Source organism: Pteropus alecto, unplaced genomic scaffold (genome assembly GCF_000325575.1).
Source record: "Pteropus alecto unplaced genomic scaffold, ASM32557v1 scaffold370, whole genome shotgun sequence".
Taxonomy (NCBI): Eukaryota; Metazoa; Chordata; class Mammalia; order Chiroptera; family Pteropodidae; genus Pteropus; species Pteropus alecto.
Genome location: NW_006431075.1, coordinates 388635 through 406044, shown reverse-complemented (window position 1 = coordinate 406044; position 17410 = coordinate 388635). Strand labels below are relative to the sequence as shown.

Below are 17410 nucleotides of genomic sequence, written 5' to 3'. Positions count from 1 at the left end.
AGTTGGGTCTTAGAATCCTCCCCTTTTCAGTCATTGTTGTCTCAATTTGTCCCTATGTATGCTGAACGTTCATTACTATCTTGCTATAGCAAATCTCTCCTTATTTTAAGCTTATAATGCTCTCTTCCTAGTAAGGATTGCACTCCTCTGCTTTTATCAGCCTGCTAGTCACTTTACACCTAATTATGTTTGTTTGTTTATTTGTTTTTGATATTTTGTTTTAGGTGAGCTGACCCCTTTCAGTATTTCCTGTAGTGCAGGCCTCGTAGTGAAGAATTCCCTCAATTTTTGTATGTCTGGAAACTCTTAATTTCTCCTTCACATATAAAGGAGAGCTTAGCCGGATACATTATTTTAGGCTGGTAGGTCCTTTCACTTAATAGTTTAATATTTGATTCCATTTCTTTCTGACTTGTAAGATTTGCTTTGAGAAGTCTGAGGATAATATAATGGGTTTTCCTTCATAAGTTACCATCTTCTTTTCCCTACCTGCCCTGAAAATTCTATCTTGTCATTGATTTTTGATAACTTTAATAAAATGTGACTTGGTGAAGGCCTTTATAGGGTGAGATAATTGGGTGTTCTGTTGACTTCTTAATTCCATGCTCCAGTTCATTCCTTAGATTTGAAAATTCTTGTGAACTATTTGTCTGAAAATGCTTTCTATCCCTGCTTATTTTCCTCCCCCTTGATAATGCCCATTATTCTTGTTTCCTCTCCTGATGGTATCAGCTAGTTCTTGTATTTCTCTTTCATTATTTTTAATTCTTCGGTTTCTCTCTTCTTCTTTCTAATTTATTTCTAAATTTCTGTCTTCGATATCACTGATCCTTTACTCTATTTGGTCGACTTTATTTCCCAAGCTTGTCATTTCATTTTTCATGTCTTGCAATTGGTTCATTATCTCCAGAAAGTCTATTTGGTTCTTTTCGAGGGTTTCAATCTCCTTGCTAAAGAATTCATTCTGCTTATTTAGTTGTTTTTTCAATTTTTGAAATTGTTGATATGATTCTATTCAGATCTCATTGAGTTTTTTTCAGAAGTACCGTTCTGAATTTTCTTTTATTAAATTGCATATTTCTATGTCTGTAGCTTATTTTCTGGAGATTTTTCTCTTTCTTTCTGAGATGCCTTGTCATCTTGGTTGTTTATGGTGTTTACTGGACTATTTCTCTGCCTCAGTATTAATGGTAGTGTGTTCTGCTTTATTATTTTTTAAGAAAGATTTATTATATAATGGTCTCTAGCTTTTTGCAAATAAGGTGTTTTTTGTTTGTTTGTTTTGGTTTCCAATATGTGGAATCTAAGCCTCTTGGATCTCTGCTTTATATAAAGTCTTAATAATGTCTTTTTTTTTTTTGTATAAATGTTTAATCATGCTTGCTATCCTTAGCCTCAGTTCCTGTCAGTGTTAGCAACAGTTTTGGTAGCGTTTGGTCAGATTCTCCTGGGACACCACGGTGATCAGTCTCAGGGGTTATGGGGGGAGGGGCCCTCTGGGTTGGGGAATGGGGGCTGTGGCTCAGCCTTGTTTTTACAACCCTGGCTGGTAAAAGTCAATTGTTGTTTCTCTGCCATCCCCTCTTTTCTGCCATCTCCATTTCTCTGTCTTCTGTTTTGATGACTGGGCACTGCTGCCACCTGAGTGGAGTGCACAGCACTCCCAGGCAGGGTTGTTCAGGGAACTCTCTGCACTTTCTTCCTTCTCCCTCCTCCTACAGAAAGCTCCAGCTGTGAGAAGCAACATCTTTGTGTCTCCCAGTCCTCCACCTGACACCCAGGTTTCTGACCTGTGATAGCTCTTATGCACAGATCCCAGGCTCAGACATGCTGGTGTGCAGTTTGGGTGTATTTTGTTGAGTTTTAGATGTTCAGCTTATTGTTATTTCAAGGGGAGAGATCTGGGGATGTCTCTCACTTTGTCATGTTTAATCTAATCTATTTTTTTTTCTGATGACTAGATTATTTCAACATTTCTGTCATCTAGATCATTGATTCCTTTTTGTTGTTGTTGCTGATGATGCTCTTTATTGCATTTTTTAATTTTATTTTTTAAATACCTAGATCCAGAATTTGTTTGGTTCTTTTATATGATTTCTATATCTTTGTTGAATTCCGCATTTTTGTACATAAATTATTTTCCTGATTTTGTTGAACTGTCTTTTGTGTCATCTTGTAGCTCACTGAGTTACCTCAGAACAGCTAATTTAAATTCTTTGTTGGGGATGTCACAGAAATCTGTGTTTTTGAGATTGGTTACTGGATGATTATTGAGATTTTTAAAATGATACCACATTTCTTTGATTTTTCATTTTCCTTGGAGTTTTATGTTGATATTGCATTCGAAGTAGCAGTCACCTCTTCCAATCCTTACTAGTTGCCTTCATTTGGGAGATACTTTTCCTTGGTCCTGCTTATATATGGAGTTTTCTCTGACCTTATAAAAATGTACTTGCCTCGTGCTTCTTTTTTTCTCTTTTATGGAAGAATTTCTAAACTTGTATATATATTTTTATCTTACAAGGCTGGTTGTTGGAAATCTCTTGTATTTCCTTGAATGTGGCACTATGGCTCAAGTTTTTGGTTTCTCGACCTCAGACCCTACTAAGTTTTCTGCATACACATCCTATCTAATGAAGCTTGCTCTTTCCATTGTTTTGGGAAACATAATAAGGAGCTGGCTACAGTGTGGGAGAAGGTGTTGTTTTCACACTTGGGGGTGCCCACAAGTTAGATTAGTGAATCCTCCAGTGATGATTTCCTAATGGCCCTTGGGCAGGATTCCTTCTAGAGCCATTTTCTGCTTGTAATTGAAAATTTTAATCCATTTATTCTTAACATAATTACTAACATCAAAGCACTTCTGCCATTCTATTTGTTTTTTTTTTTTCTGTTTTAAACATTTCTTTGTTTCTCAAGTTCTTCTTTATAAATTTTATTTGTAGTTGATTTTATTCTAGTGTCCCAAGTACTATGACATATCATAGGCTGTTATGGCCAATCCCTTTGCCTACAAATGCTTCGGGACAAAGCTGCCTGAGAAGCGACCCCTTCCCTAGCTATGCTACAATTTGTATAAAACAAAGAGAAGTTTTTTCATTGGTGTTGAGGGAGTTGTCAGATACGTTGAAACCTCATATTGTTCTCTATGGCATTAGCGACATGCACTAGGAGTGCTTATTACCATCTTTATAGTTTCTGCCAATATGGACTGTAAAGAATGAAAAGCAGGGAATTTTAAATGACATGAAGCTCTATTATCACCAAGCAGATACCTTTTTCTTCCCCAATCCTTTCTCCAGTGGTGTAAGTTTTTGACTAAGTTGATAGTTATTAAAAAATTGATTCTGAACATTTGGCTACCTCATTAGTTGATTTTTTGGGGAACATAACCCTAGATTTGCCTACTCTGCCATTTTGGATGATATCTCTCATTATTGATTTTATAATAGTTCTTTATACTATGGGTATGAATTTGTTATTTTTGTTGTAATTGTTTTTCTGGTTTGTTGTTTTTGTTTTAATTTTTGTTCATAGAGTGTTCTTTATTATATTTATGTTCTTGATGTGTCTTCTAGATTTTATGAACTACCCTATAATGTAAAATGGGAAACTCTAGGGGCCTAATACCTCATCAGAAGATCAAGAAAACATAGTAACGTGGTTTTACTTTTCCTTTCTGCAGGCCAGTGTGTCAAATATCAAAACTGGCTACCTTTCCATCATCATGGATCCTGAAATGATGCCCGTTGATCAACAGTGTGATAGGCTTCCTTATGATGACCTGAGGTGGGAATTCCCTAGGGACCGGTTACAGTTGGGTAAGCACCAATCTCTATTTTATCACTCTTCCAATTTTTTCACCATAGAGTTACAAAACCAAGAAAAGGCCCAAGAAAAAGCAATGAATTAATTTCCATAATGCACTTAATATATTATGTGCAGTGCTGTTCAACCCCATTCACGATGAACCTAGACAAAGTGGGATGTGTTTTAAATATTGTAATATAGATAAGAGAAGCCATAAATCAGAGGAGCAGAATAATGTTGCACACATAGCATGAGACTGGGAGGTTTTAGATTTACAAACTGGGTGAACTTAGTTAATACAAGTCGCTTAACTTCTCTGAGCTCCTTTTTAAATCTATAAAAGGAGAATATTAATAATGATAGGTGTCCTATCTATATTTGGTTACCACTGTGAAGATGTAGCGAGGTAACATTTGGGAATGTGTTTTATAAATTTAAAACACCTCACAAATGGAAGGTATTGGTTTACAATGGAGTTTATTTGAAGTAAGTTGACTTGGGAGGCAGAGTCCTGTCAATAAAGAAAATATAGTGAATGTTCACAGAAGTATATTTAATATTCCAATAACTAATGTGCATCTTGGTGAGGCAGATGACCAGGTGGCTTGACTAACACCTGAATAACTGGTTTGTGTCTATAGACCACCATAAATCTAGCCCAACCCATATGGCCCTTTCTCTCAATGGTTGGCATTGGATATCCATTTATTCACTTATTCCACACATAATTATTGGTCACCTACCATATATTAAGCATTTTTCCAAGTACCGGGAATATATCAATGAACAAGACAGAATTTATGGAGCTTATATTATACTGGGGGGAATTGATAATAAATATTCCAGCATAATTTTATCTAGTGGTAAGTGCTATAAAAGGTATTAAAGCAAGTTAAAGAAATGGAGAGTAACAACATTGTTACTTCACATGGGGTGGTCTAGAAAAACCTCCCAGAGAATGCTGACTCTGCAGTTACAATGCCCATTGCAAGAAACCAACTTTTAATTTTTCTTTATGGTCTTTCAGTGGCTACTGCTCATTTTTACTTATTGCCCCCTTAGGCAAAATCCTTGGTCATGGTGCCTTCGGTAAAGTGGTAGAGGCCTGTGCCTTTGGCATTGACAGAGCTTCAACTTGCAAAACAGTGGCAGTGAAAATGCTTAAAGGTAATATTTATATTCCTTTGGAGGCCATTGAGGAGCAGCTGCAAGGATGCATGGGGTCAAGTAGAAAACTGGACTGTAAAAGATATGAAGTTGAAGTAGTAAAGGGAGGTAACTACAACCAACTTCTACCTTCATTTGATTAATGTTCTCCATGGAAACCTCAGCCGTGGACACATGAATCAATCATCATGAAACATTGTATGTCAGTCTATTTGTTCTTTTGGATTCAGAAACATAAATACAGAAGTAGAGACTTGAGGTTTTTACATGTTAGTAAGGCCAATATGAGTCAGCAATTGCATTTAGCTGCTAAAATTTCTATATAGTCTTCCAATGTATCGTAGAATTAGCTGATATAGAATAATCTTTAATAGGATCGCAACTGGATTCTGCACTGATCAGGCTACATAAACCTATAGTCTGGTTGCAGTATCGAATAGATAAATTTATATGTAACTAAACATCCCAATACCATCCAGTCCATGCCCCTGACTCCACACAGAAAAATACTTAAACCAAACTTGTCCAATTTACCAATTGCTCAGAAAAAGTTTATCAAAAAAGGTAGCTATCAAAGAATGTCTTTTTTCAAAATTAAAAAGAGAGTATAAATGAGCCTGTTAGTACATAAAGCTCAAAATCCAGGCAAGCTAGTGCATGGAAAGATATTATTTATCCATTTAAAATATTGTTTGGAAAATACAAAAACTAATCATTGTGCTCTGGGCATTTCTGCCAGGATTCTTAGCAGTAAACAGGATCGCCTATGCTCTTGCTGCCTCTCTCAGGAGAAACAGTCCTTTTGTGCATTACTGTGTTTATTTTAAGCAGATTGTGCAACTTCCAGTGAGTTTAAGGCTTTGATGTCAGAATTGAAGATCCTTATTCACATTGGTCACCACCTCAATGTGGTTAACTTGCTGGGTGCCTGCACCAAACCTGGAGGTAAGGAGTCTTCCATACCTGGCCAGAAGTTCCCTGTGGGGGTCAGAGCACTCAGAGGCAAGGTAGACCATGATTTAGATAGGCCTTCATGTACTGCATGTGAAGTTCTTCTAATTTAGAGACTCCTTGCAATGCATAGAACCTTTAGAGTCTATGTTCTTTGACCCCTGTTCCAGGCAATATTGTACAATATATAGTGGGATCAGATGTATCACTAAGATTCTTGCCAGCTTGGACAGCCTATCAAGTCTTAGACACATTAGTTGAACAGAAAATTTTGAGGTGCTAAGGAGGTATACCAATATATTCAAGAAAGGGGACTCCATAGCCCTCTTGAGTTTCCCATTTTAACTTCTACCTTCTTAGCTTAGCACTAACCACTAAAGCCTAAGGAGGGGTTTTATCCAGTTAATTAATAAGCAAGTCTAAAACCCCTGTCCATTTGCAGATTTGAAGGCATTCCCTCAAATACACCCAAAGCCCTTTGTTTTTTTTTCCCTATTTTACAGTGCTACTGCCCTCTTCTCTTTCATTTAACTTTATTTTAAACATTTTCTGAGCCCCTACTGAGCTTATGTGAGGCACTAATCCAGGGGTTTGGAGGGGATTGGTGGTGGTGGTACTGCTAAACTACATAGATAAATAAAAGATGGCTTCAAGACATATATAATTTGTGATGTGGACAAGCACAGAAAAATAGGCTATGAGAAACCTGCAGACAGTCTTAAGCCTATCATGGAGTAATATGATGAGAGTTGAGAGATGCATTTTAGCAAGATAATGGTATTGAGGGTAAGGCAAGAGGGTAGAGCGTAGAGAGAAGGGCTCCGTTAAGTAAATGGATAAAATATCTGGCTGGTTGGGTATTTCCTTGCCTTCATCATTGAACTGTAGGCTGCATGTGGTCAGGTGCTCTGTCACACTCATTCTTACATGTCTCATGTTAGCCAGCCCAGGAAACACCACAGTAAAGGTACATTGTGGTCTATTGATCTAATTTTCCCTTTCTGCCAAATCTTCCTTCTTCTTACTCATAAATCAGCCACATGTTTCTGGATTAAATCACCACTGTATCCAGCACAAGTAAGCAGTCAACTGGTTCCCAGCTAGAGAAATTCTGTATGAGATTTTAGGACATTCCCTGGTCAGCAGGTTACTAGGACAAGGCGAGCCCAAGAATTGGCTACCTTTCATAATTCCTGGAAATATGACTGTGTTGTACTTTTGGCAGGTCCTTTGATGGTTATTGTAGAATTCTGTAAATATGGAAACCTGGCCAACTTTCTGAGAGGAAAGAGAGGAGATTTTATTGCTACCAAGGTAGGTTTCCCCAACTGAATCCCATACTCATCCGCATTTTTGAATACTATCTGAAGATTTTTAATGATAAAGAAAGAGTGAAGAGTGAAAAAGCAGAGGCCAGAAAACTACTAATCAGGGGATATAGGGTATGCATTTATGCATCCAATAGAGACTTGGACTCAATCACCTCTAAAGTCACTTCCAATGCTGAGGTTTCTCTGAAACAAGCAATTCAGCATTTTCCTGGCATTGGCTGAAATTACATCTTTGGTTTGTGTCACCCTCCATTTACTCTATGAGATCCAGAACAGTTAGCTAGCCTAAAATCCCATGGTACCTTTTTAATTTAATAGCCATGAACTTGAGCTCTCTGAAATCACCTGAAGCTCTGAGAGAAGGTCTTTCCTCTACCCTAATTGCAGCAAAGGGAAAAGGAATGAGAAATTAAAACAGAGGTGTCTCCATTGTATGATATATGCTCCATTTCTAAGCACAGAGCTCAGAAATATGGTAATCTGGCACACTTTGGGGTACCATATGCCACCAGATATTCTGGCATAAGGAAGACTTCCTGACTTATGGGCCAAGGAAACACCTTCAATAATCAACTCTTGGATGTTTTCTCTCATCAGAGATAAGTAAACTGGCATCATGTCATAGGGAACAGTACCCTAGATTGCTAGTCAACATGCTCAGCTTCCTTCCAAATTGTCTCTTTGAGTAATTGCCTTATACTCTCTAGATTTCAGTTTCCCAGTGGAAACATGAAGTAGGATGGAATAGATCATTTTTAAGTCTTTTCCAGCTCTGAGGATCTATTTAAACTCACAGGCCCTATTCAATATGGATAAAAAGATGAAGACCTCTCATGATTCTGACTGCAAGCCCACCCAACTAGTTAAGCACCGTCTGGAGAGCATGGCTAGCACAGGAAGTTCCACCAGCTCTGGCTTCATTGAGGACAAGAGCTATATTGAATCTGATGAAGAGGAAGAAAGTAACCGCTACCTTCTGGGAGCCACAACAACCCACCGAGTAGGTATGTGGGACCCTTTTCTAGCCAATACTCATGGCTACCAGAAGTTTGAAGGTAAAGATTGTGTTGGAGGAGTGAGATCACTGTCAAGAAAGTTCCAACTAGTGTTGAGGTAGATGATCCCGAAAATCATGTGAATTCCTCTGTAACCGTTGTTACTCAACTTGAAAGACTTTTGGTTCTAAGCTCAGCTTTCACTTCCATTAGCAATCTGGGGTAGTTTACAATGACAATCTCCCATATTGTTCTGGAACCTTATAGTTTCCAAAGCAGTTTCCAATAAATTCTTTCCTTGAACTTCATGACTTTCTTGTGAGACTAATAAGGATGTTTATCTCCATTTGACAGAGGAGAAAACTGACACTCAGAACAGGGATAATATAAAATATACTTAACAGATACTGCCTGGTAATCAAAATATTTAACAGGTATGTAAGATATTGGCAAGTGGATATTACTATGTAAATATTTTACAAATATTAAAATATTTAACAAGGTATGGCACAAATAGTGACCAATCAGAATACATGTCTGATGTAGCCCTGGAACAGAGTCTTGGGGTTACTGGATCATGGTAAAGTCTAGGCAGGGGTGGAATAATTGTAGTTGTGAGGGCACTTGGAGAGCTTAACAATAACTACTTACCAAGCAATATGGAAATATTTCAAGATGAAGCAACTTTTATAGCTGTACCAGTGTGCACCACCTCAATTTGATCTCGCTCAGCTAATTAAGAGAAAGAATAGAAATTGAACTCAGGTATCTCATCTCTTTCTAGTTTACTCTTACACTAGTTTGAACTGATAGGTTCAGGCACTGAACTTGAGTGACACTTGTCCTATTCTGCCTGAGGTTTCTGCCTGACTGTGGGATCCACTGTTGACCCTGATCTTCCCGGTTTGCTATGCCCTTGGCTCTTCTCTGTTCCTCTTATTGTCCTTTTGGTCATGAATAAACTACATGTGATATCTGTCTAGCTTTAATGCATGTTGAGACATCTCCTGCACTGTGAGTTAGTAGATCTGGGTTTTATTACTGCCTCCATCACTGATATACCTTAAGCAAGTCACATCTCTTCTCTAGGCTTCAATTTTTCCTACTTGTAAAATGACAATAATAACTTGGACTAGAATCTTTGTAAATATTCTTATAATCCTAATCTGGTGCTATTAGAACATTGGGAATAGCAGAAGGAATTTCTGTGAACTTTTCATCTATCGACAGAAATTGGGGGATGATGGTCTAGCAATGAGTATGGTATATAGTGACCGTACACTGTGATTACAAAAATTCAGACCTGTTGTCACCATAAATCATGAGAACTTTCTGAACATTTCCAAACTTTAGCATCCAATAGACGTCTTCCAGATTCTCTCTTATACTCAGAATTGGCAAGAAAATCTGGACAAACCATGTATTTGTTTTTGTGGGGTATTTGTGAAATAGGTGGTAACCAGAGAACAGTAAAGGTGTGAGGTGTCGAACCCCCGAAGACATCCTTGTAGATTATTTTAATTCACAAGCCCATCACTTCAAAATACACATGAAGTCTTAGTAGTGTACGGTCCGTCCAGGTCTTGTTGTCAAAAATCTTTGCCCCTATTCTGCAAGGTTTTATGTAATGCAGGTTTTTCTTCCTCTCTAGATTTTTCTACTGCTAACTCTACAGACTCGTGAGAAAGCTTCAACCACTGGCTTTTTTTCTCTAACCTTATTTTCTCTTCTTTAGACTTGAATAATCTCTACAAGCACTCCCTCACCTTGGAGGACCTGATCTGCTATAGCTTTCAAGTGGCAAAGGGCATGGAATTCCTCACTTCCAGAAAAGTGAGCATTAATTATTTTTCTTTTATTTTCACTGGAGAGATAGAGGAAGTGTATTCCCATTATACCAGTTTCCATAGCTTTTCTTTTTTTCTGTAGTCCACTCTTACACTTGTCTGTCTCCCTTTCTCTAATTGTTCTTTCAGAAATTCACACATATATTCACCTTACAAAGAACTATTCATCTGCCTACCTGCAGTTTTACGGGCTTATTTTTCAAACTCTAATCTAAAATATGGCTGTAATATTTAATGCCAGCAGTTCAGGTTATTATATTGAAATAAAAAAAATCAGCCAATATCACTTGATTACTTATTATGTTCTCTATGCTAAAACAGCTAGAGATACCACCATGAAAAAATACAAATTCTCTTTCCTCAAAATTTACTGAAGAAAATAGATACTACATATAACAAAATAAGATAGATCCTATGATAGAAGTATGAAATAAGTGATATGTGATGATATGGAAGGAAGCCTAGAAAACCTGTGTGCTATTTTCAGAGGAAGTTATATTTAAGCAATATCATGAAAACATGAAAACTAGGAAATTTTTCATAATTCCATGGAGGTGGGGTGGATGAAGAAATGCAACTAAACAAAGAGCTTGACATTGATTATAAAAGTCTTTGAAAATCATACAAAGAAATTTGAACTTTGATGGTTTCCAATTGTCACAAAATAAAAAGTTTTAAGTTGGAACATGCTCGGGTTTGTGCTTAAGGAATTAGACTTTGGGGACTAGAGTGGACTATGGACTAGTTCATGGGGCTAGACTAGAGGTAAAGATAACAGTAAGAATACCATTGCAGTGGTTCAAATGAGAGAAGGAAGGGTCTCTGTGACCCAGAGAGCTAGCAGTGGAATGCAGTGGGGAGAATAGATTTATATTCTAAGGTAATATTCCAGTGTCCAAGGGACAAAACATGTTAATGATAGCCGAATGGGAGGAACTATTCCAGTGTAGTTGAGATTTTTCGCATACAACCAAATATTAGAACAGACCAACTCATCAGACAGTAAATTTTAGCTCAAAGACATTATTCTTGAGCTGAGCACTTCTAAGACACTTTCCTTTTCTGGATTTTCATTTCTTTCTCCCTCTAGACTCAATACTCAGCCTTTCCCATGGGTGTGAATCTGTAAATCTGTATTATCCTAGAGCCTAGCTGCCCTCTGAACCCCCTTTGTCCCTTTCCTCAGTGCATTCATCGGGACTTGGCTGCTCGGAACATCCTTCTTGCTGATAATAACATTGTGAAGATCTGTGACTTTGGTTTGGCCAGAGACATCTACAAAGACCCTGACTATGTCTGGAAAGGAGATGTAAGTTCAAGGTTTGCTGGCACAAATCCCCAAGCCTAGGCTCTTGGGTTCTGTTGGTAATTATGGCTGTTTTTCTCACGGCTCTCTCCCATTTTGGTTTTCTAGGCAAGACTCCCACTTAAGTGGATGGCGCCTGAAGCCATTTTTGATAAGGTATATACTACCCAGAGTGATGTCTGGTCATTTGGAGTCTTGCTGTGGGAAATATTCTCTCTGGGTAAGTGCATCTCTTTATGGCCACCCACTCACTATGCCCAGTCAACATGGGCTATAATCCCAGAACTTAAAAGACCTCAGGTTGTGGATATAGTGGATTCAGGCAGAAAAGTCTTGTGACCGATACCCATATCCACTGATCACATTGTGTCTTCAGTAACATCAACAAAATTTGTTTCGTTTATTTACTGATTGATCAAATTTTTCAATAAATATTTATTGGGAAACTATTATGCGCTAGGCATTCTAAGTTCTGGGCACACAATGGTAAATAAAGCAGATGATAATCCCTGCCACCATGGAGCTTGCATTCTGGTCAGAAAAAGCTAACCATAGACAATTAATAAATAAAATACAGAACATTTTTGATGATGTTAGATAATATGGAAAAAAAATAAGAAAAGAGAGTTAGGGAGTATTGAGATAGAGCAGAATGTAGATTGGTTTTTAAATTGAGTGGTTAAGTAGGGCCTCACAGAAAGTGAAATGCTTCCATAAAGACATGAAGAGTGAAGAAATGAGCCACACAGCTATCTAGAAGATAATTATAGGCGAGGGAAATAGCAAGTATAAAGTTCCCAAGCTTGGAGTGTGTGCAGTGAGTCTGAGAATCAGGCAACTACTGTAGCTGAAGTGGATGAGTGAAGGTAAGAGTAGTTGGAGGTGAGGTTAGAGAGAAAGAGAGGTACACATATCAGATAAGGCTTTGTTGGCACAAAGTATCTTTTTAAAGACTTTCAAAGAGCCAGAATTTGAACCTAGGCTGTATAACTCTCAAATCCTACTTCTAATCATCATGCATACTGCCAAGACATAGCATATGCTGTCAGCATTTCTAAATTCTGTTGAGCTCTGAATAAAGTGCCACAGTAAAGCTTGAAACCAGTCCTCCAAACTCCCAGTCCTACATTCCTGGTATCTGGAAGAAAAACTTTAAACTCATCAGGAATCCTGGAGCTGATAATTGTATACAAGGCTTTTTTTTTAAATAAAGAAAACAATGCCCTTACATATATTAGGACTGCATCTTACATCTGATTCTTCTCTTTCCATGAACCTGAATCCAAATTCACTCTGTGGTGCTAAGAGGTTTTTATGAAAAGCATCCAGGAATGCCTTTTTGGGAGCCAAGAGCATATAACTCACATGATAAATATTTTGTTAAGTATGTGTGTCACTGAATATAGAAAATTCAAATGTTTATAGATCACTGAGATCTAAAGTGATTGGAAGATGTTTGTCTTGCCCACAGAGGCTGCTTTGGCCCTCATCTAGAAAGTCTGGTCTCTTTGTCTAGTCTCTGAGGTAAAAGATATTTAAGAGGTGGAAAAATAAAAGATGTTTGAACAAAGGGGAAAAGACACAATTTGGTTTTTACCCAAGTCACATGCGGGATCAAAAGCTAAAGCAGTAAATTAGGACATTGCCAATAATAAATATTGATATATCAGACAACTTAGATTTCAAAACAGAATTATCTGTATCAGTTCTTTGCTCAGAAAGGAATGACTGCACTCAACCTATCTTACACACATAGCCTTTTCAGGAGAGGCTTCTTTGGGAGCAGGGGAGGTAAGCTAGCTGCTAGCATGCCTTTCCCCAGTGTTTCCCGAGATGTAGAAGCACTGACACCGCATTATACAGTGTGCTCAGGAAAGCAAGGTATCTAAACAAGCAAAACTTTGAGACGGATGAATATTTACACTTGTTCTTTTAACCTTTTTGATGGAAATAAGTAAATGAATTATAAATTTTCTTGCCTCAGTAAACTTTCAATCTGACATTGCTCCTACTAACTTCTTTTCTCTTATTTTCCTGTTTTTTCCTCTTTGTCTTTCTTCTACCTTTCTCTCAGTTTCCAAATTTACTTCCAGCAGGATTTGAATTTTATAAGCTTTGATACCCATATCCACTGATCACAATGTGTCTTCGAAGAGCAGCAACACATCTTTTGTTTTTCTTGGTTATTTTATTTTATTTTATTTTATTTTATTTTATTTTATTTTATTTTATTTTATTTTGTAGCTGGAGTTCATAGGCTTTCAGGGCTATTTCCATAAGCAGATCCTGTTCCTAAAAGGTGAGGGAACTGAAAACCTAAATACTATATAAATAAAATGTTATTAAATCTATCTTACTATTAAATAATAACACATGGAATAACAGCAGTTTTTCTCCAAGAAGTTTAGCATTTGTAAGAAGTACATAATAATGTAGATAAAAATGCTCTGTAAATTGCAAGTTACTGAACCTATTAAAAAATTGTTATTATCTAGTTTAATTATTCCAACTTCCCATGAGCTAGAATAGGTATTAGTATCCACAATTTGTAAATGAGAAAGCTGAGCCTCAGGAAAGTACTGATGTATCTGAGGTCACACAAAAACTAGCAGGCATAGCTGGGACTCAAATCCCAAATCTAATATTAGATTTAATGTCATTTCCTATAAAGAAGGCTTTTCTTGGAGTAAACACTGAAGTCATTGAGAAACTGAGGCAGGTAGGTAGTTGTAGTCCTTGCATCATCTCAGAATTACAAGTCTTACCCAAAATCATCTAGTTTATTTCTCTACCTTTAGATAGGCCTCTTTTCAATGTGCTTTGTAGTGGAGGTTGCCAGATCCGTGCATGTACTTCTCTAGAAAGTGTTCAGGATTTGATAAACCCAACTATCAGGACCCATGTTCAGGACTAATTAAAATCCTCCAAACTTTTGTTTATGAACCTCACCTCTCACGTCTTGATCAGAAATTTACTGCCAAGAGCTGCATTAAAAAAAAAAAAAGAAAGAAAGAATTGCTCTGGGATTATAGACAGCTGTTGTGCTCCACCTTAAATTCTTACAGATATGGTATTCAAGATCCTCATGTGAAAGACAACACATATATGGTACATCTTAGCATCCTATTAAGATGAAAATCGAGCCCTAGGTATCCAATTACATTCCACTTATTAGGGCAATTTATAAAAATAATTCTGAAGGTATAAGCACCCAATTTCTTGTTCCACTAATTTACAACCCTTTATTGGGCCTCGATCCCCCATTTATAAAATTGAGTCTTTGAAGTGATGTCTAACCAATATGTTGTATACCTGAAACTAATTAAAAAATGAGTATTTTAGTTAGAAGGGCTCTGAGGTCCTCTGTAACCAGAACAATGTGTGATTACAAGTCCAGGATGCACTTCTAATTAGCTGCTGGTGCACCAAGGGGTTATACTCCTCTGTGGGCCAGTCAATCAAGGGAGGTAATATATCTAATTATGCAAAGTTTCTTCTGGATATGTCATTCTGTGATACTGTGGAAATGGTTCTTGTGTTTCTGAAATGGATCATATCACCTTTAACTAGATACAACCATCAACACCTGCTTCCTCTTATCAATGTCTTAATGGCTCCAAGTTTGTTCTCTGGCTTCTGATGATGCTTTGTGATGGAAATTTTGAAGAGAACAGCAAATGGCTCTCTGTAGCCCCAAGTAAAGTTCTTTATTGTGATATTTCAGGCTTATTGATGTGGACAAAGGTAAGAGGTTCCAACAATCTGTGCACCTATAGGCAAGCCTGAGAAAAGGCACTATTTCTGAGAGTAAAACACAGGAAAGCAACTTTTTAACCAGATGCACGTATTTTCTCTTATATGTCAAATCCAATAACAAGTATATATCAAGTGCCTAATATATGCTAGACACAATTCTATGAGCTGAGGGTATCTATAAGTGATCAAAACTGACAAAAATGCTTGCTTTTAAGGAGCTTGCCTTCTACCAGGGAAGACTGATATTAATTAATCAATAGAATATTGGGCTAAGAGGATAGAGTGTGATGGGGTATAATATTTTAGATAGAGTGGCAAAGGAGGCTTTTCAGATAAGGTGACAGTTGAGCAGAGAGTAGAAGAAAGAGAGGTAGCTAGCCAGTTGGCCATCTGGGATGAGAATATTCAAGGCATAAGGAACAGTGAGTCCAAAGGCCCTGAGGTTGTAACATGTTTGAAGTTTTCAGAAGAACAGTGAGGTGCTGCTGTGGATAGAGAGCACTTGGTAAAGGGGAGAGTGGTAAATGATAGAAATAGAGAAATAGCCTAGAACAATTTTATGTGGTGCCTTATAGGCCATGGTAAGAACTTTAGATGGAGATGAAACAGAAATATATCGGCAAAGAGTTGTACATGGAGAAAGATAATATATATGACTTCAAGATAGATCTCAGGAGGAAACTGCAGGAAACAGCAGAATGAGAGATGTCCCTAGATCTCATCCCTTGAAAAAACAATAAACTGAACATCTAAAACTCAACAAAAACATCCAAACTGCACAACAGCATGTCTGAGCGTGGGATCCGCGCATAAAAGCTACCACAGGTAGGAACCCCGGGTGTCGGGTGGTGCACGGGACAAATAAAGAACCTGCCTCTCCCAGCCACCAGAACTCCCTGCAGGAGGAGGGGGAGGGGAAAAGGAGTGGTGAGTTTGAGTGGGGATTCCCTGAACAGCCCTGTCTGGGAAAGTTGTGTGCTCCCTGTGTCTGGCTGGCAGCAGGACTCAGTCATCAGGACAGAAGTCAGAGAAGCAGCTGGCAGAGAAACAATGGTTGATTTTTTACCAAGTGCAGTTGCAAAACTGAGGCTGACCCACAGTCCCCGAAACTGAACCCAGAGGGCCCCTCCCCGCATACCCTCCAAGACAAAACACCATGGAGCCCCAGGGGAATCTGAGCAAATGCTACCAGAGCTGTTGCTAACATTGACAAGGAATGAAACTGAGGGTAGCGAGTGTGATTAAATATTTATCAGAAAATAAAAAGGCATTTTTAAGCTTTATATATATAAAGCAGAGAACCAAGAGGCTTAGATGTCACTTACTGGAAACCAAAAGAAAAGCTTCTTCTTTGCAACAGACTAAAGAGAAACCTTTATATAATAAATCTGCATTCTGTAAAAAAAGCAGAATACATTTCCATTAATGCCCAGATGGGGAAATAATCAAATAAACACTATGAACAACAAAAGTGACAAGGCATCTCAGAAAGAAAGAGAAAAATCTCCAGAAAATAAGCTTACAGACATAGAATTATGCAACTTAAATGACAGAGAATTCAGGATGGTACTTCTGAAAAAACTCAGTGAGTTCCGAAATGAGTCATAACAACAATTCTAGGAATTGAAAAAACAACTAGCAAGAGTTGAAAAATGAAATAGCAAGCTTGGGAAATAGAGTCGAACATAAAAAGGATCTGTGATATCAAAGACAGAAATCTAGAAATAAATCAGAAGGAAGAAGAGAGAAGCTGAAGAATGAAAAATAATGAAAGAGAAATTCAAGAACTAGCTGATACCATCAAGAGAGGAAACAAGAATAATGCGCATTGTCAAAGGTGAGGAAAAAGAGAGGGGACTAGAAAGCATTTTCAGACAAATAAATGATGAGAACTCCCAAATCTAAGGAATGATCTGCAGCTTGGAATTCAAGAATTCAACAGAACACCCAATTATCTCAACCCAAAATGGTCTTCACCAAGACACATTGTATTAAAATTATCAAAAATCAATGACAAAGAGAATTCTCAGGGCAGTCAGAGAGAAAGAAACGATAACTTATAAAGGTAAACCCATTACATTATCCTTGGAATTCTCAGCACAAACCTTACAAGCCAGAAAGGAATGGTATCAAATATTTAAAATACTAAGTGAAAGGAACTACCAGTCTAGAATAATGCATCCAGCTAAGCTCTCCTTTAGATATGAAGGAGAAATTAAGACTTCTCCAGATCTACAACAATTGAGG

At 37.6% G+C, this 17410-nt stretch overlaps 1 protein-coding gene across 1 annotated transcript in view; it reads left to right on the top strand.

Moving 5' to 3' along the window:
• LOC112469042 (vascular endothelial growth factor receptor kdr-like) overlaps positions 1-17410 on the top strand; it is a 199235-nt gene that overhangs the window by 125821 nt on the left and 56004 nt on the right. Inside the window, exons 16-23 of the mRNA XM_025038493.1 lie at positions 3686-3821; positions 4873-4977; positions 5809-5922; positions 7154-7233; positions 8056-8221; positions 9990-10087; positions 11288-11410; positions 11516-11627. Coding sequence (XP_024894261.1) covers positions 3686-3821; positions 4873-4977; positions 5809-5922; positions 7154-7233; positions 8056-8221; positions 9990-10087; positions 11288-11410; positions 11516-11627 — 934 coding nt within the window. The remainder of the gene's footprint in view (positions 1-3685; positions 3822-4872; positions 4978-5808; positions 5923-7153; positions 7234-8055; positions 8222-9989; positions 10088-11287; positions 11411-11515; positions 11628-17410) is intronic.